The sequence below is a fragment of the Doryrhamphus excisus genome, linkage group LG19 (assembly GCF_037039965.1).
Source record: "Doryrhamphus excisus strain RoL-2023G ecotype Guam linkage group LG19, RoL_Dexc_Guam_v1.1, whole genome shotgun sequence".
Classification (NCBI taxonomy): domain Eukaryota; kingdom Metazoa; phylum Chordata; class Actinopteri; order Syngnathiformes; family Syngnathidae; genus Doryrhamphus; species Doryrhamphus excisus.
Genome location: NC_136375.1, coordinates 16766068 through 16784690, shown reverse-complemented (window position 1 = coordinate 16784690; position 18623 = coordinate 16766068). Strand labels below are relative to the sequence as shown.

The following is an 18623-nucleotide window of genomic DNA, read 5'->3' as shown; positions in this document are numbered from 1 at the left end:
CCGTTAACATAGGAGATGATACCAGAAAGCTAACACAAGAGGAAGGTTAACTTAATTTATTTTTCCCTGTTGTATGTTGTTCTCATGCTCTTGACGGTATTGTTCCCTGTAGATCTTTAATGTACAGCGAAGCCAACAGGAGGGAGACGTTTACATCGTGGCCACATGCTGGGTACCGCTGGGCCCAGCCTGATCCCATGGCTCAGGCAGGGTTTTACCACCAGGTAGGTTATGGATGGATGTTAGTTTATGTCAATGACAATGTGCTAACACGCCGACAACAACGTATGGAAAATACATCAAGTGTAGCACATCTGTGCGAGTGATGCCTGACGAGGACCAGAGGGCGGGAGCACATTACACCAGTTTTAAAGTCGCTACATTGGCTCCCCCCCGTCCGCTTCAGGATCGATTTTTAAGATTCTCTTACTGGTTTTTAAATGACTTAACGGCCTTTCTTTTTAATTGTGATAATTGTTTTTAATTCTGTAAAGCACTTTGTGTTGCATGTCCTTGCAGGAAAAGTGCTCTACAAATAAAGTTGATTTGATTTGATCTCCTTGTCCGTGTCCGCTATAGCCCGCCTCAACAGGGGACGACCGAGCCATGTGCTTCACCTGCAGCGTCTGTCTGGTGTGTTGGGAACCTACGGATGAGCCGTGGTGAGTGAAGATTGTTAGAGAATTCCAGACCGAGAGAGAACGTAATCGGCACTGATCTCCCAATTCCTCCCAACCAACCACCCCAGGTCCGAACACGAGCGACATTCCCCTAATTGTCCGTTTGTGAAGGGTGAGCACACACAAAATGTTCCCTTGTCGGTGACACTGGCAACCAGTCCAGCCCAGTTTCCCAACAGCCCCGACTGCTCCGACAAAATTGCCTGCTACGGCTTTGGCAGCTGCCCACAGTTCCTGGCTGTCGCCACAAAGAGGGGCAAGATCTGTATTTGGGACGTCTCGAAAATGATGAAGGTCCGATCACTTGTGCATCTTTATTTTTATTTTTTCAATAGCCGCAAACATAAAATTGTAGCAAGTGATGATCTGATGTATAAACACGCATGCTTCACAGGTACACCTGAAGTTTGATATTAACCCGTATGACCCAGCCATCCTGAAGCAGCTCATCCTGTGCGGGGGTGAACACAGCCAGCAGACACTGGCAGAGTCCCGGACCCCAAGTTTGGCCTGGATAGAGGAATCTTCCTCCTGCTCGGACCTGCCCAAGCTCGAGGGAGACAGGTGAAGACCACACACTATATATAAAATCATTGAAACTCCAAAGTCAACCACAATCCCTTCACACACCCGGTCATGTTTTTTACAACTCCTCCTACACAGTAGATCCCCTGAAAACGTCTCCCTTTGGCACACAACTCACTATTTCCCCAATACTTCTCTACAAGAGAGGAGAAATATGATCTCAGGGAAGAAGTACATTTGAAACACTTCTATGCTAGGACTACGTTATGCTAGCCATAGCATTTCAGTATGTGGAATCAAACTATGGAATGGATTGAGTAAGGAAATCAAACAATGCACAACGATGAGCCAATTGAAGAAACAATACAAGCAGTTGATGTTTGCTAAATCCAAGGATGAAGAGTCTTGAACCAGTCATGATGTGCTATATATATCACTATATTGACACGCACTATGGTACCCATTATGGCATTGGATGCTCATATCACCCAGTACTTTGGTACGGGACAATATATATATATATATATATTTTAATATACTTTTCAAATTTTTAAAAAAGTTATAATAATTTTTCTATAATAATTTACATAATAATTTTTAATACTCATTTTAAAAATATATAATTAAATTTTTTTAACTACATTAGGAAAGCAGGAAGTGAACAAATGTAAGAGTTAGTGATTGTAAAAGTACCAGATGGAGGGGTAGGATTTAATAAGCTTTGCTTCTTCCTACTCCTTTTGGACATGTGGAACTGGGAACTGATTATGGGATGCACTCAGTTGGAATCTGATGCATGTTCAAATGAAATGAAACCATTACCAATATTTACTCATTTTGTTGTAGTGATGACCAACTGGAGGACTCCGACAGCGATGAACATTCCCGGTCCGAGTCAGTAACTGGTACGATTTTATGTCATAACATTTGGTGCCCCTTGATGTCGACATGTGGAGGTCCGGGGGTGTCCAAAGGTTTTTGGACACAATGAAAGGATGCAACTGGATATTGTGCCGCAGAAAGACGTGTAGACACATGTAACTTTATTAGTTGTCTTGTTTGTTTCTCATAATATTTCAACTATTTACTTCATTATTATTAATTATTATTTACAATTTTTTTTCCTCATAAAATTATGATGTTATTTTCGTAACATTACAACTTCTTTGTACTATGGTACCCATTATGTCATTGTATGCAATCATTATCATCATGCAACAACCATACAAGAAACAATACAAGCAGTTGATGTTTGCTAAATCCAAGGATGAAGAGTCTTGAACCAGTCATGATGTGCTATATATATCACTATATTGACACGCTCTATGGTACCCATTATGGCATTGGATGCTCATATCACCCAGTACTTTGGTACGGGACAAAAATAAAAAAATGAAAATAATTGTTTTTAATTTTAATAAAAAAATGAACCATAATTGTGTATAATAATTTATAATGTTTTAATAATTTTTAAAATTAATTGAAAAAAACCCTTAAACTATATTATGGAAAGCAGGAAGTGAACAAATGTAAGAGTTAGTGATTGTAAAAGTACCAGATGGAGGGGTAGGATTTAATAAGCTTTGCTTCTTCCTACTCCTTTTGGACATGTGGAACTGGGAACTGATTATGGGATGCACTCAATTGGAATCTGATGCATGTTCAAATGAAATAAACCATAACCATTTGTTAGATTGCCACTTAGTTTTTTCAATTTCAATCTCACATAATGACTATTTTTCAGGTTTTGTTCTTAAATTCTATTTTTTGAATGTGGCACAGGCCAATAAAAAACAGCCACGGGCTACAAATTGCCCCGGGCTACGCTTTGGACACCCCTGTGTTAGTAATAATGTCAATGTGTATTTGTACTTCCGTGTTATATTTCCTTTGTTTTCAGGCCAAGCGTCCCAGTGGGAGAGCATGGACGTGAGCCTCGGCGTGACGGCGCTCAGTGTGCTCCAGCAGCCAGAGGCGCTCCAGTGGGCAGTGGTGGCCAGTGTGCTCAAGGACACCGTCAAAGACCTGGAAGAACTGGGTGCCAAGCCCTCACTGAACCAGGCCAAGGCCCACCACCAGTCCAAAGCAAAGGACAAGGTCCCGGAGCACCACAACATTCCTTTTCCCTGCTTGCTGGCTGGAGGCCTGCTTAGTTATCGTGCAACATCTGGCCACCCCACCAGCGGACCCCACGCCGCAGTCCCATCTTCGACACGCAGGGTGTCAGATAGTCCCTGTAGAACTCAAGGCCCTGAGCCCTTCCAACCCGGACCCCTTCAGGACCAAGGTCCCATGGAAATAGACACCTGTCCATCACAGACTGCTGCTCAGGAGCAGGGCTTCTCCAACTTGGCCGGTTCTCACCCTCCAAGTTCGTCTTCTCTGTCATCCGTGCACAGGACGATACCCGTGCTGCTGTTATACAGCATCAGAGAAACCGACGAGAAGACGTCTGGGCAGGTGTTTGCTCAGATGAACAACCTGATGAGCAAGGGCCTCCACGACGAGGGCTTCACTGTGCCGCAGATCATCGAGATGGAGTTCGACTCGCACGAGCAGCTTCTTCTCCAGGATCCTCCAATCACGTACATTCAACAGTTTGCTGACGCGGCAACTAACCTGGCGGGTTTCGACGGTCCCATGGACAAATGGAGCACGTTGGCCGCGGCGACTTCCTCTTCCCCGCCTCGCCCCGGGGCGCTGGTGCAGTGCTTCAGGTTGCCCAAACAACTGGAAGAGGAGAATCTCTGCGTTGACTCAATTACGCCGTGCTTGGACGGCGTCCACCTTCTCGTCGTGCTGCAGCCGTGCAACGCCGAGTCGCTCAGCGCAACAAACCAAGTCGAAGCTCTGAACAATCTCAACCGCCTGCACTCCGCCCTCTGCGGCCAGCAGAAAGGAGACCCCCGACATCCAGTAGCCAACGGCGTGGAGGGCGACCACCAAGAGGGTACGCCACCGCAGTCAACACTCATCCTGCCTTCAGAGGACCAGCAGCAGACGTGCCCCAGAGGAGGAGGCTATCTTCTCCTCTATGAACTCAACTACTCTACCCGTATTGTGACCTTGCATGAGGAACCTGTCAAAGTGCAGCAGATATGTCAACCTTGTGACGCAATTACCTCCTTAGTTTTGCTCCCCCCGGATTTGCTTGACAGCCGGGAAGATGATAGCGAAGAGACTCCCGAGGAGCCTTCTTCCGGTTCAAAAAATGGCACATTGCAGTGTGGAATGGGCGTGGCAGGCTTTGCGGGTTCTCTGGCACGGGCCACATGCGGTGCAGCCGCCGGCGGCAGCAGCGCCGCTGCGACCGGTCCCCCCGCCGCGGGCCCAGACCAGAAGGAGTCCAAGATACAAGAGGTTGGCCACCTGGTGGTGACCACACAGGCTGGGAATATTATGATCCTGGACCTGTCCACTTTGGAGGTTCTAACCAAGGTGGAGCCACCTAAAAAAGAAGGATCCGTGGAAGAGATAGACCCCTTTGTTTCTGTTACGTATTGCTCTGGGACTGACCGCCTTTGTGCCTGCACTAAAGGTGAGTGGAGTGGTCCTCGGGTTGGTTTTTCTCAGTGTACACGTATGGGGTGCAAGGACAAGATTTTTTATGCTCAAACAAATGGCATAGAAAAAGATGGATTTTTAATTAATAATAATTTATCATTTTAATTTATATACTTTATAATCTCTATTTTAAAAATAACAAAAAAATTCCTGGATAATGTGATTTTTTAAAAAATAATTAATGAAAGGTATTTATGATTTTTTTTCACTTTTTTGAAAGTGAAAAGTACAATTTCAATTTTGTAATTGAAATGATTTTTGAATATGCAATAAGACTTTTTAATTTTTTCCAACATAGCAAACACCTTTTTTATTACTTTTAAATTGTTGTCTTTTTGTCAAGGTTTTAATGTTAATAAAAACATATATATATATATATATATATATCGCAATAAAATATGAAATACATATATAATAAATATATTCTATATATCCATGAAGTCAAAGTCATCAGAGTGCAGATAAATAAACCAGTTGTGATATGCACAGAATAAACATGAAATAACAATATACTCTGAGCCCACATTGAGATGCGTCATGTCTATTATAAGATGTTTTTTTTCTCTGCAGGTGGAGAACTTCATTTCCTTCAAATTGGAGGTGTTTGCGATGACGTAGATGACGGCGACATGTTCATCGATGGCCCCATTTCTAAAGGGGCTGAACTGTTGCTCGAGGGGGCCAGGCCTTCCTCCAATCCTTCTAGTCCTGGGATCACAGGTAAGGAAGACAAGATTCCGATGAGTATTTTTTTTGCTCCCACGAGTCACACCTTGTGGTGGTCGTACAGGAGTAGACCTCCTGGTGGACCAACCGCTGACCACGGAAAGCCTAACGTCTCTCGTGGAGTTGACGCGCTTCGAAACGTTGACGCCCCGCTTCTCGGCCACGGTGCCGCCGTGCTGGGTGGAGGTACAGCAGGAGCAGCAGCAGCGACGCCACCCGCAGCACCTTCACCAGCAGCACCACGGAGACGCAGCCCAGCACACGCGCACTTGGAAGCTTCAGAGCGACAGGTGACCATGCCCCCCCCCAGTGACTCCCATTTGACTATTCCCTACTGATGTACGTGTGTTGTGTTTGTGCAGTTCCAGCTGGGACGAGCACGTCTTTGAACTGGTGCTGCCCAAGGCCTGCATGGTGGGCCACGTGGACTTCAAGTTTGTCCTCAACGCCAACGCCGTCAACATTCCTCAGATCCAGATCACTTTATTGAAAAATAAAGCGCCTGGCCTGGGCAAAGTGAACGGTGAGGACGCTAATTTGAGATCATTAATTAATTGTGTCCCTCTGGACACAAACCAAGGTTCCACTGTACTTGACCGCAGTTCTCTTCCAAACCTAAATATGTGTACAGGTGCAGTCCGTCAATCTGTTTGTTCTGATGGCTAAAACTAAACTAAAATCATAAGAAATCATGATATATAAAAACAACTGACACTCGGACAAACTCAACAAATGTCTTTTGACAGAAACGGCGGTTGACAGACAGATCACATTCCCCCTCTCCAATGTCCTCCACGCCAACGGGGAGAAGAATGGTCGGCCTTCGGTGCATGACTTTGCCGAGGACATCCAGTTTATGGACACTGAGGAAGCATCAGGTCAGTGAAGAAATCTGCTTTGCTGAATCTTGATTGTTCAAACTCTGCATGAGGCTCATTTCCTGGTGGTGAAGGTGGTAAAGGCATAATTGGGTCGAACAAAAACATACATAAGTCGCACTGGAGTATAAGTTGCATTTTTTGCGGGTTTATTTACCGTATTTTCTGGACTATAAGTCGCTCCAGAGTACAAAGTGCGAGTAAAGTCGCACAAGGCCAAAAATGCATAATTCAGTCGAAAAAAACCCATACATAAGTCGCATTTTTCGTGGGTTTAATTACCGTATTTTCTGGATATAAGTTGCTCCGGAGTATAAGTCGCACAAGGCCAAAAATGCATAATTAGGTAGAAAAAAAGTCGCACTGGAGTATAAGTTGCATTTATTTAGTTTATTTTCCAAACTACTTGACCAAAACAGACATTCCGCCATCTTGGAAGGCAAGTTGTAACAACAGTAAAAGAATAGAGAACAGGCTGAATAGGTGTAAGATATGCTAACACAATGCTTATTCAGCTACACTAAAAATAAACATGAACACAAAAGGTGTCCAGTGTTTATGGAACAGAAATAGTTTTTTCATTTATAAGTCGCTCTGGAGTATAAGTCGCAGGAACAGCCAACCTATGAAAAAAAAGTGCGACTTGTAGTCCGGAAAATACGGTAAATGCAAAAATCGTTACTGATTTTATTGATGCAACACATCGTCGGCTAACTTCTGTGCCTTACAGTTCGGGAAGGGGCAGGTTAGTGCAGATTCCGCCGGGATTGAGTCACACATTGTCCGTTACGGCGTTTAATCCTGGATTCTGTTTTTATTTGCCAATGCTACAATCCCGTCGCAAACACTGAACATTGTGTAACATGAACATTTAATCATGTATTTGTTGTAGGCTCCTTGTTGTGTCCATTTCTGGAAGAGCACAAGGAGGACATCCTGTGTGGACCAGTGTGGCTCGGCAGTGGGCTGGACCTCTCCGGCCATCGAGGCATGCTGAGTCTCACCAGCCCCAAGTTGGTCAAAGGTGGTGAAAGGCACACGTTTCAATGTGAAACCACGACAAAGTGGCGTCTGTGTTGCTTAGTCTTCTTTCTGCCTGAACTCTAGGAATGGCAGGTGGAAAGTACCGCTCCTTCCTGGTTCACATCAAGGCGGTGAGTGACAAAAACGTGGAAGACAGCCCCAGACCCATGGTCAGAATGCCCAGTGCCAAGCCCCAGTGCTCCAAAGCTCACTCCCTGTCCACTCTGCTGCAAAGGGCTCAGGCCTCCAAGGTACTGACCACGCTTGGTTTGTTTGTTTACGTTTTATCACATGTTTATATTTATCATAGACTGTATATGGTATTCCAGATGGCTAGATGGCGGGATGGATAAAAAGTCCCATTTTTTGCGGGTTTATTTACCGTATTTTCTGGAGTATAAGTCGCACAAGGCCAAAAACGCATAATTATTTAATTTTAATAATTTTTGCTCAGGACAAGGCGTCACCCATTAAGCCAGAGACCCAAGCGTCATCCAAGAAAGCTGAAAATCTACAAGGCTGCGACCTGCTGCAGGAAGTATCCATCACCATCAGAAAGTTCAAAAAGACGTCTGTTCCAAAAGAGAGGTAAGACGCTTTCAAGTCTGCAATGCCACTTCACGATCCTAGTTAAGATGTGCCTGTGCTACGACGCTCTCCTCCGATTTTGGTTCAACATTTGCAATAAAAGTGAAACATGCGGAATTGCAGCAAGACACCAAGTCAAATCATAGCAAAAATGCCGCATACAGTAAGCCCTCGTTTATCACAGAATAATAGGACCGTAAAGGTGACCATAGGGGTGTTATTTCACGTATGCATGGTAATGCTAATGGTAATGGTTTCATTTCATTTGAACATCAGATTCCAATTGAGTGCATCCCATAATCAGTTCCCAGTTCCACATATCCAAAAGGAGTAGGAAGAAGCAAAGCTTATTAAATCCTACCCCTCCATCTGGTACTTTTACAATCAACACTTACACTTACATTTGTTCACTTCCTGCTTTCCTAATATAGTTTAAGTTTGGTTTATTTTTATTTTTATTTTTGTATTGTTGAAAGGCCAGTGCCGGAGGACCGGAGTACCGCAGGGTCCGTGCATCTAAGGGTTAAAAAGGGTTGCGTGTGCGTGTACCCTTATATATCTATCTCCAACTTGAAAGCTGACTTCCTCTCCTGTTTCAGGGTGCAGCGTTGTGCAATGCTGCAATTCCCAGACTTCCAGGAGAAGCTGCTAGATGCGCTGTGTCAGCGAGTAGAGGGCGGCCTCTCCACAGAACACGCTCAAAGCCTCATCCTCGACATCCTGTGCTGGCTGGCTGGCGTTTTTGCCAACGGCCCCTGCAGGTACGAGCAAGCCTTGCCGTTACGGCGGTCGTGCCATTTGCATGCGACTTGATGTTGTCCCCGTGGCTTGTTTTGAAGCTTACATGAAGGAAAGGAAGGGCTGCTGGTGAAAACCAGGGTGAGGCTGATGGATATTGTCGCAGTGTGTTTCTTCGAGGCTGGCCGGAGCACGGCTCACAAGTGTGCTCGCTTTCTTGCACTTTGCATCAGGTAGGACACCCGATTGATTGACCTGATCTTTACTGCGCTAATGATCTTAAAGTAATATTTTGCTCTTCTTGCTTAAGCAACGGAAAAGGAGATCCGAGTCAACAGGGTTTTGGCATGAGCCTGTTGAAGGCTCTGCTGGACAACATGCAGTGCTTGCCTGCTGCAGCAACAGGCGGTACGTGTCTGGGCAGCAACACACCACACCACACCACCACCCCGTCGCCTTAATCGGACTCCTCTCCTTTCTACGTCTTCTTCCAGGCTCGGTGTTCTGGTACTTTGTTTTGCTGAACTATGTCAAGGAAGAGGACCTGGCAGGGTGCAGCACTGCCTGCGCGTCCTTACTCACCGCCATCTCCAGACAGCTGCAAGATAGACTCACACCGATGGAGGCGCTGCTGCAGACCAGGTACTTTTCGAAATGCAATCCGAGTCTGTTTGGTGTGGAGCTTTGGAGCTTAGGAACTTAATGAAATGAGCAGCAGGCATAATTTGGTAATGGTTTAATTTCATTAGAACATGCATCAGATTCCAATTGAGTGCATCCCATAATCAGTTCCCAGTTCCACATGTCCAAAAGGAGTAGGAAGAAGCAAAGCTTATTAAATCCTACCCCTCCATCTGGTACTTTTACAATCACTAACCCTTACATTTGTTCACTTCCTGCCTTTCTAATGTAATGTATTGTAATTTAAATTAATTTTAAATGAAATTTAAGGCTAAAGTCCCATCACCTAAGCCAGCTATGACTTGACCTTGACCTTTAAATTTACATCTACATTAATACAATTTAATTTAATTTAATTGAAATTTACATTTACTAAATTACATTGAAATTTACTAAATTAAATTTACATTTACTAAATTAAATTAAATTAAATAATCCGTTGTGCATTGTTTGACTTCCTTACTCAATCCATTCCATTTATCAAGAATGGTTAATTCAATTTAACAAGAAAAAGCTGAAATGTCAGTACCAATAACCACTAACCACACAAGTAATTAGCATGTTTTTTTTTAGCCTTTCACAAAGCACACCAAAAAAAATCCGACCTTTTGTGTTCCGTATCAGGTACGGACTGTACAGCTCCCCTTTCGATCCGGTGCTCTTTGACCTGGAGATCAGCGGTTCCTCCTGTAAGAACGCCTTCAACAGCAGCATTGGGGTCCAGTCAGATGAGATTGACCTGTCTGACATCCTCTCAGGTAACACCAGTCCTACATATACTGCTGTCCCGGAAAACTAGACAAACCGTTTGGATCATGGAAAGATCAATTTGGATCAGGGAAAGAACAATTTGGATGATGGAAAGAATGCCAAGAAGTAGAGTGAACCAAGATCTGGACCTGTTGTGCTTTTTGATTTCAGTTTATACTAAGATGTTTCTTTAGTGATGAATACTAAAATGAAAAAATAAATAAAAGTCATTGATTTAAGAGATATGTTCTATATCCCTCAGTAATAGCCAGGTAACAAAAGAAGCTTCAATTTCTGAATATGATTCTTTTGAGGTTCATTTTAGCATTTTTGTAAATAGAAATGGAGGGGTATAGTGACAAAAAAAGGCCAAAAGTATTAAAATCATGGATGAGGAAGCCTGAGAAGCAAATTTGATGGTAACTTATTGTTTTTAGTGTATTTTATAGCTGATTTAATACACGGGTCAAAACCCACCCGTTAACATAAGAGATGATACCAGAAAGCTAACACAAGAGGAAGGTTAAGAGTATTGCAGTATTCTGTGAATGTGTGTTTTTTTGCTTACGGTAGTGTTGTTCCTGCAGGGAATGGCAAAGTAAGCAGCTGTACAGCAGCAGAGGGAAGCTTTACCGCATTAACGGGGCTCCTGGAAGTGGAGCCTTTGCACTTTACTTGCATCTCCACGAGTGACGGCACACGAGTGGAGCGCGACGACGCCAGCATGTTCACTGGTAAGCGTGACTCCTCGTCATTATTGCTCTCTGTACGAACCGCAGAGCCTTCACATCTGCGCTTCCGACCCCCTAGTGAGTACTTTTGGCGTGACCCCCGCGGTCGGCGCCCTGTCGACGGGAACGGTCGGCGAAGCTTCGACAGCTCTGAGCTCTGCCGCCCAGGTGGCGCTGCAGTCTCTGTCCCACGCCATGGTGTCAGCAGAGCAACAGCTGCAGGTCCTGCAGGAGAAGCAGCAACAGCTGCTCAAGCTGCAGCAACAGGTGAACAAAACAAACACACCTCCTTTCTTTCTTTTTTTTGTACAACTTTTTATTCCCGTCGGCCCTCAATCAAGGTTGATTGGCCCCTTCATTAATTTCTACCGCTTATCCTCACGAGGGTCGCAGGGGAATGCTGGAGCCTATCCCAGCTGTCTTGGGGCGAGAGGCGGGGTCCACCCTGGACTGGTGGCCAGCCAATCCCAGGGCACATATAGACAAACAACCATTCACACTCACATTCATACCTAAGGACAATTTGGAGTGGCTAATTAACCTAGCATGTTTTTGGAATGTGGGAGGAAACTGGAGAACATGCAAACTCCACACAGAGATGGTTGAGGGTGGAATTGAACCCGGGTTTCCTAGCTGTGAGGTCTGCGCGCTAACCGCGCGCTAACCACACGACCACCGTGCAGCCCTATAGTAGACATAATAAAGCATAAATCAACCATTTGAGATGTGGATATAACTCCTCCTCATGTGTGTCACAGTAAATGTGTTCCCCAGGGAACCTTTGTGGAGGTGACGTTTCAAAGTTTAGTAGCCGGTGTTATGGTTATCTTACTGTTATTGTGCCTATTCTGGCCATCACATGTGGTGCTTGTCTCACTGACCAATTTCTGACACCTAGTGGCCAATGTGGAGTACTGCATTCACAATTAGAAAGCTTCTTCTGCCTTGTATTTCTACATGTAGTTCATTCACGTAGCATTTTTTTATGCTCAGAAATGCGGAATTTGGGTCTAGAATATGTTTAATTTGCTTAAATATGAATATAATAATATGCCATATTCATTCATATTTGAGACATTATTGAATTTAAATGCATAACGTGGAAGACATCATTCATGTTCATCAAGTGTTAGTAAATCTCTCTTGCCGCTTTGCCGCAAGCAGAAGGCAAAGCTGGAAGCCAAGCTGCATCAGACCACATCTGCAGCCGCCGCCGCCGCCGCCACCTCTGGCGTGGGACCCATCCACAACTCAGTGCCTTCCAACCCGTCCTCCGCTCCGGGTTTCTTCATTCACCCTTCCGACGTCATCCCGCCGACGCCTAAAACCACGCCGCTCTTCATGACCCCGCCCCTCACGCCGCCCAATGAAGCCGTGTCTGCAGCCTTCAGCGCCGAGCTGGCTCACCTCTTCCCTGGATCCATGATGGACCCTGGACCCGTTAACTTGGCGGCGCATAAAAACTCCCAGAAAGCCAAACCGGTTTGTGTGATATTCTTGTCTTATGTTATCATGGATGTATTACTCACCACATGTATGTATTATAAAGCCAGCATTTCTGTGGGTTTGGTTAAATTTGAGTGTCCCCCCCCCCCCCCCCCCCCCCCCCTCCAGAACCCAATGGGCAGCGGTTTGGCTTTGGCCATTTCTCAGGCATCTCACTTTTTGCAGCCTCCTCCACATCAGTCTATCATCATAGAGCGGATGCACTCTGGTGAGTCCTGCATGTGTCCTTTCATCTCAGTGTGTGGAAATGACCTTGTTGACCTTGAGCATTTTGCAGGTCTCAATATGTTACAGTGCGCGTCTCTGCTCCAAACAAACAGGAAGAGGTGTCGCTGTCCGGCCAGCTAAGGTTTCGCCAGTCCTCACATGGTTCTCTTTTCCTACCAGGAGCTCGGCGCTTTGTGACGTTGGACTTTGGCCGACCCGTCCTGCTGACAGACGCGCTGATCCCGACCTGCAGCGACCTGGCCTCTCTCTCCATCGACATCTGGACGCTGGACGAGGAGGTGGACGGACGCAGGCTGGTGGTGGCCACCGACATCAGCACCCACTCCCTCATCCTGCACGACCTGCTGCCCCCTCCGACGTGCCGCTTCATGAAGGTCTGCTGCTGTCTTGCCTCGCACAAGCAAACACCCATGTCTTTAAGATGTCGGTTTTTTATTTATTTAGATATTAATACACAAGCTAGGGCCGCAGTTCGATGCCAGACACTTTCGGCCACCTTGCCTTCCAGTGCTGCCCACACTGGTGTATGACTGAATGAATGTTTGGGGTTGGAGAGGTCGTAGGTCGTAGGTCGTAAGAAATGGATGGAGATGACCAATAAATCCTCCAATTACACTCCCATTATTCTTTGCCTGCGTCCTTTTTAGCTGATACAGGTGATGGGGCCAAAGCAGCATCCCATGCTAGTGAGAAGAGTGATCAGTGTTTTTTCACGTTTGCCTCCAAAAGTCTCAGATAAGAGCATCAAAATGTAGACGGGTTCGAGTCGTCACTAAGTTGGCAATAAAATATGCAGAAGAAGCATATCATTGGGATGTACAATACATAATTTTCTTTCCCTCTCTAACTTTTAGATCACTGTGATTGGGCGCTATGGCAGCACCAATGCTCGGGCAAAGATCCCATTGGGCTTTTACTACGGCCACACCTACATTCTACCCTGGGAGAATGAGCTTAAAGTCATTCACGATCTCATACGGGGAGAGAACGAATCTGCCCGTCAGCCTGACGTGGATCAGCACCTGACCATGATGGTTGCTCTGCAAGAAGACATCCAGTGCAGGTATGAGGGGAACAACATGGAAATCTTTATTACATGAAAACAGCAAAAAGGCTGAATGATTTGATCTGAATGATTCCTTGTTTATGCTGCATTTTTTTCCACGGCTAGTTCAACTTTCTTTATTGTATACTTTCTTTTCGCAATCTTATGAATTTATTCTCATAATATTTTAACATCGTTAAAATAACAGTTTTCAGCCTAATTTTCCAAAATGACTTTTGTTAATTTCCCATCATATTCCAACTTCTAAAAAATTGTTTTTACATGATATTTCAGCATTATGCTACAAAATATTTCTCATATTTTTTCATAATTTAATATTCTCCTAAAATGACAAAAGATTTCCCTATATATATATATATATACATACATATAGTATTTTGACGTTGTTCATTGTGAATTACTCCAAAAAAAATAAAAAATTACATTCTTAGAATGTGCTGCCCGCCCTCAAATGGCCTCTGGGCCGCACTTTGGATCCCCCTTGTATCGTGTTCTAGGGTTTTTGTCTGTTTGCTGTCCAGGTACAATCTGGCTTGCCATCGGTTGGAGACCCTCCTGCAGAGTATTGACCTGCCACCCCTCAATAGCGCCAACAACGCCCAGTACTTCTTACGCAAACCCGACAAGGTTGTGGAGGAAGACCAACGTGTCTTTTCGGCCTACCAAGATTGCACCCAACTTCAGCTGCAACTCAACCTGGCCCACCACGCCGTCCAGCGATTGCGCGTGTCGCTCGGCGCCAGTCGAAAGTCTTTCCCCACCACCAAGTCTCAGGAAGCTCCAGACCTGGTCCACAACTCCTCCACAGAGCAGCTGAGAACCATCATCCGCTACCTTCTGGACACACTGCTCAGCCTGCTGCACTCAAACAACGGTGAGAAAGGGCTTTGACATTCCCGTGGGTGTACGTGCTTTCTTTACTGTTCACTATTCATACCGTATGTGTATATGGCAGCAGGCCACTCGGTGCCAGCAGTGCTCCAGAATACCTTCCACGCGCAGGCTTGTGAGGAACTCTTCAAACACCTTTGCCTCAGCGGGACACCCAAAATTCGTCTTCATGCCGGCCTGCTCTTGGTGCAGCTGTGCGGAGGCGAACGCTGGTGGGGACAGTTCCTGTCCAATGTGTTGCAGGAGCTCTACAACTCTGAACAACTGCTCATCTTCCCCCAAGACAGGTAGGCCACAACCCCTCTATGTGGACCTACTCATCTAGTCCTGGTCTGAACGTCATCCCTCCTTTCATTCATTCGTTCATTTTCTACCGCTTATCCTCACGAGGGTCTCTGAGGTGCTGGAGCCTATCCCAGCTGTCTTGGGGCACCCTGGACTGGTGGCCAGCCAATCACAGGTCACATATAGACAAACAACCATTCACACTCACATTCATACCTATGGACAATTTGGAGTGGCTAATTAACCTAGCATGGGAGAACATGCACACTCCACACAGAGATGGCCGAGGGTGGAATTGAACTCGGGTCTCCTGGCTGTGAGGCCTGCGCGCTAATCACTCAGCCGGAACTTGTTTATAACCGAAGTATGGTCAAGAACATTAGAGCCCTTTAGACGTGAAATAACACCCCTATAGTCACCTTTACACTTGTATGGAAGTTGGAGCATAGAAAACCCGTTTACCACCTTCTAAATGTGGTTTTTAACATTATTAGAGACCTTTAGACATGAAATAGCACCCCTATAGTCGCTGATAACACGGTGTAGTAGACATAAGAGAATATATGCAAGTTAGAGCATAGAAAACATGTTTACCACCTTCTAAATGTGGTTGTTAACATTATTAGAGACCTTTAGACATGAAATAGCACCCCTATAGTCGCTGATAACACGGTGTAGTAGACATAAGAGAATATATGCAAGTTAGAGCATAGAAAACATGTTTACCACCTTCTAAATGTGTTTTTTAACATTATTAGAGACCTTTAGACATGAAATAGCACCCCTATAGTCGCTGATAACACGGTGTAGTAGACATAAGAGAATATATGCAAGTTAGAGCATAGAAAACATGTTTACCACCTTCTAAATGTGGTTGTTAACATTATTAGAGACCTTTAGACATGAAATAGCACCCCTATAGTCGCTGATAACACGGTGTAGTAGACATAAGAGAATATATGCAAGTTAGAGCATAGAAAACATGTTTACCACCTTCTAAATGTGGTTGTTAACATTATTAGAGACCTTTAGACATGAAATAGCACCCCTATAGTCGCTGATAACACGGTGTAGTAGACATAAGAGAATATATGCAAGTTAGAGCATAGAAAACATGTTTACCACCTTCTAAATGTGGTTGTTAACATTATTAGAGACCTTTAGACATGAAATAGCACCCCTATAATCACTGATAACACATTATTCTGAAAACTGGAGTGCGATGGGGCGATTCCAGATATCAGTGCATAATAACACACCTTGGCTCACCTTCGGGAAGAGTAAAGATGTTGTAAAGTTTGAAATAGTAATCAATGACATTACGAGCACCGCCTAAAGGTCTAAGACATGACATGAAAACACCTGAGAACCTGAATAGAAACATGCACAAATGGATATCAATAAATAAAACTCCTTTATTATCATGAAGGCGTCTGTTTCAAGATGTTTTCTTCCCACCTGTCTCCATCCCAGAGTGTTTATGCTCCTGTCCTGCCTGGGCCAAAGATCCCTGAGCAACAGCGGTGTGTTGGAGGGTCTCCTCAACCTCCTGGACAGTTTGTTGTCTCCCTTGCAGCAACCTCAAGCTGCTGCTCTGCACAGGACAGAAGGTACTTCAGCAATCCGGCTGGTTCCAAGTACCTAAGAAAGGGTCTCAGGTCTTGTTTGGGATCGCTGTGTGAGAGTTAGTCTGACTGTGTGTGTGTTTGTTTTTTTTTTGCAGGCGTTCTGGATATCCCAATGATCAGCTGGGTGGTGATGCTGGTTTCCAGACTATTGGATTATGTCACAAGTACAGAAGATGAAGCTTCAGGTGGGAAGAAGCACCTTGGAGGGAAAGAGAGGGAAAGAAGTTCTACAGGTACATGAGCACTTCCAAGTGCCGTTATTTCATCGTCTTGGTGCTTTTCTCTATTTTTGAGAACTTCCTCAGCAACTGTTAGTGTTAAATAGTGTTTTTTTTCCCTTTCACGCAGGTATTCAGTGGAGCTTTATAAACAACAGCCTTCAATCTCAGAACACCAGCAGGTCAGCCAAAGGCAGCAGCAGCAGCCTTGACAGACTCTACTCCCGCAAGATCCGCAAGCAGCTGGTCCACCACAAGCAGGTACACGTGTGTCAGTCCTTTCTGAGGCGTCGGAGCTCTGGGATTAGTCGTTTCTCTGCATTTATAGTAACCTTTGCAGTGGAAGCCATTTATGTTGACACCCCGTCAAAGTCCTGGTCTTACTCCAGTGTCCTATCTAGTCTTTTAGCACGGACTCATGAAGCCTGCTCGTATTGAGCGGCCAAATGTCTTCTAAGTCATTCTTGGTGATTCTTCTGCGGAAGTGATACATATTCATGATGGCCTTTTTCTTGCAGCAGCTAAATCTATTGAAAGCGAAACAAAAAGCTTTAGTGGAGCAGATTGAGAAGGAAAAGATCCAAAGCAACAAAGGTTCCTCCTACAAATTACTGGTGGAACAGGCCAAGCTCAAGCAGGCGACATCCAAGGTAGGCGACCGGTTCCTGCGCTTTTCATTCTGTCCCGCTTGACGTCCTGAGATGATGCCGCATGTGCAGTAATCCCTCGTATGTTCTTTTTAACATGACTACATTACATAACGTTGTGTGGTACACCATGGTAGCATACGGTCTATTATTAGTCCAAATAATAATTAGTCTGAATGAATGAAGTTTAGAAGAAATAAATTGGAGGCTAACTGAGTAGCCTCTAGTGATGTTTAAAAAACTAAAAATAATATGTATACGTGTGTATATGTACGTGTACAATAAAAAAAAAAAGCTCTATATTGTATTGGATCCCTGTAAACATGACATAACATCCTTATCACCCAACTTAGTAGCCATAATAACTAATGAAAATAAAGCATTTATGACATAAATAAGACTGGAACGATGACTGCAGCATGTGTGGCTACCAAAACGCTTTCATTTAGACAAAACATATGTAGAATTTGCTTTAATACACATTTTATTACTAGTAATAGGCTGCATTCAAATACAAATGCATGTATTTTTGACAAAATTTTGATTAGTGAAGCCGCCTAATTTACAGGGCGAAGAAGGACTGGAATTGAACTTCAATTGTGAATATCTTAAAGTATTTTTTTCCTATTTGACACCCAATCTCTCTCGCCACCAAGCACTTTAAAGACCTCATCCGTCTGCGGCGGACGGCTGAGTGGCCCCGCTCCACGTTGGACACGGAGTCTGCAACAGCCAAAGAAACGCCAGAGGTCGAGCCGCTGCCTTTTACGTTGTCCCACGAACGCTGCATCTCCGTGGTGCAGAAGCTCGCCCTGTTTCTCCTATCCATGGACTTCACGTGTCACGCCGACCTGTTGCTGTTTGTCTGCAAGGTACGACTCGTTTCCAGGTTGTCTTTATTGGCCAAAGATACACAATGAGTTCGATTTTTTTTTTTCACCCTTTTATCTTTCATGAATGCACGCCGCAGGTCCTTGCAAGGATCGCCAACGCCACAAGACCCACAATCCACCTGTCCGAGGTGGTGTCTGAGCAGCAGTTGGAGCGCCTGCTCCTCCTGCTTGTGGGGACAGACTTCAATCGAGGGGATATCTCCTGGGGGGGCGCCTGGGCTCAGTATTCCCTCACTTGCATGCTACAGGACATCCTGGCAGGTGTGTTGTTTGGTGTGCTTTTGCTGCATTTCAAATTGTTTGACATAAAAAAAAAAGATTTAAGAGATGTACATTTCAGGGGTTAATCCAGAATAAGGATCAACCGACGGGCCGAT

General features: G+C 44.8%; 2 protein-coding genes across 7 annotated transcripts in view; one reads left to right on the top strand and one right to left on the bottom strand.

Annotated features, from left to right (window-relative positions):
* exo1 (exonuclease 1) overlaps nt 1-18623 on the bottom strand; it is a 136390-nt gene that overhangs the window by 21293 nt on the left and 96474 nt on the right. The window lies entirely within an intron of this gene.
* Nucleotides 1-18623, top strand: part of birc6 (baculoviral IAP repeat containing 6) — a 69691-nt gene that overhangs the window by 7125 nt on the left and 43943 nt on the right. For 3 of the 6 annotated variants that reach the window (XM_078799209.1, XM_078799206.1, XM_078799208.1), the window contains exons 5-36: nt 113-224; nt 580-662; nt 749-974; nt 1075-1244; nt 2052-2110; nt 3106-4743; nt 5340-5489; nt 5560-5785; nt 5858-6018; nt 6242-6373; nt 7266-7397; nt 7481-7647; nt 7851-7984; nt 8584-8745; nt 8824-8955; nt 9033-9130; nt 9217-9364; nt 10028-10161; nt 10741-10887; nt 10964-11151; nt 12049-12366; nt 12499-12598; nt 12778-12992; nt 13473-13681; nt 14206-14558; nt 14640-14862; nt 16334-16470; nt 16584-16721; nt 16837-16967; nt 17225-17356; nt 18010-18225; nt 18324-18507. In XM_078799209.1, the coding sequence (XP_078655335.1) occupies nt 113-224; nt 580-662; nt 749-974; nt 1075-1244; nt 2052-2110; nt 3106-4743; nt 5340-5489; nt 5560-5785; nt 5858-6018; nt 6242-6373; nt 7266-7397; nt 7481-7647; nt 7851-7984; nt 8584-8745; nt 8824-8955; nt 9033-9130; nt 9217-9364; nt 10028-10161; nt 10741-10887; nt 10964-11151; nt 12049-12366; nt 12499-12598; nt 12778-12992; nt 13473-13681; nt 14206-14558; nt 14640-14862; nt 16334-16470; nt 16584-16721; nt 16837-16967; nt 17225-17356; nt 18010-18225; nt 18324-18507 (6755 nt within the window). The remainder of the gene's footprint in view (nt 1-112; nt 225-579; nt 663-748; nt 975-1074; nt 1245-2051; nt 2111-3105; nt 4744-5339; nt 5490-5559; nt 5786-5857; nt 6019-6241; nt 6374-7265; nt 7398-7480; nt 7648-7850; nt 7985-8583; nt 8746-8823; nt 8956-9032; nt 9131-9216; nt 9365-10027; nt 10162-10740; nt 10888-10963; nt 11152-12048; nt 12367-12498; nt 12599-12777; nt 12993-13472; nt 13682-14205; nt 14559-14639; nt 14863-16333; nt 16471-16583; nt 16722-16836; nt 16968-17224; nt 17357-18009; nt 18226-18323; nt 18508-18623) is intronic. The other 3 variants (XM_058057916.2, XM_058057919.2, XM_078799207.1) reach the window with 2 other exon arrangements.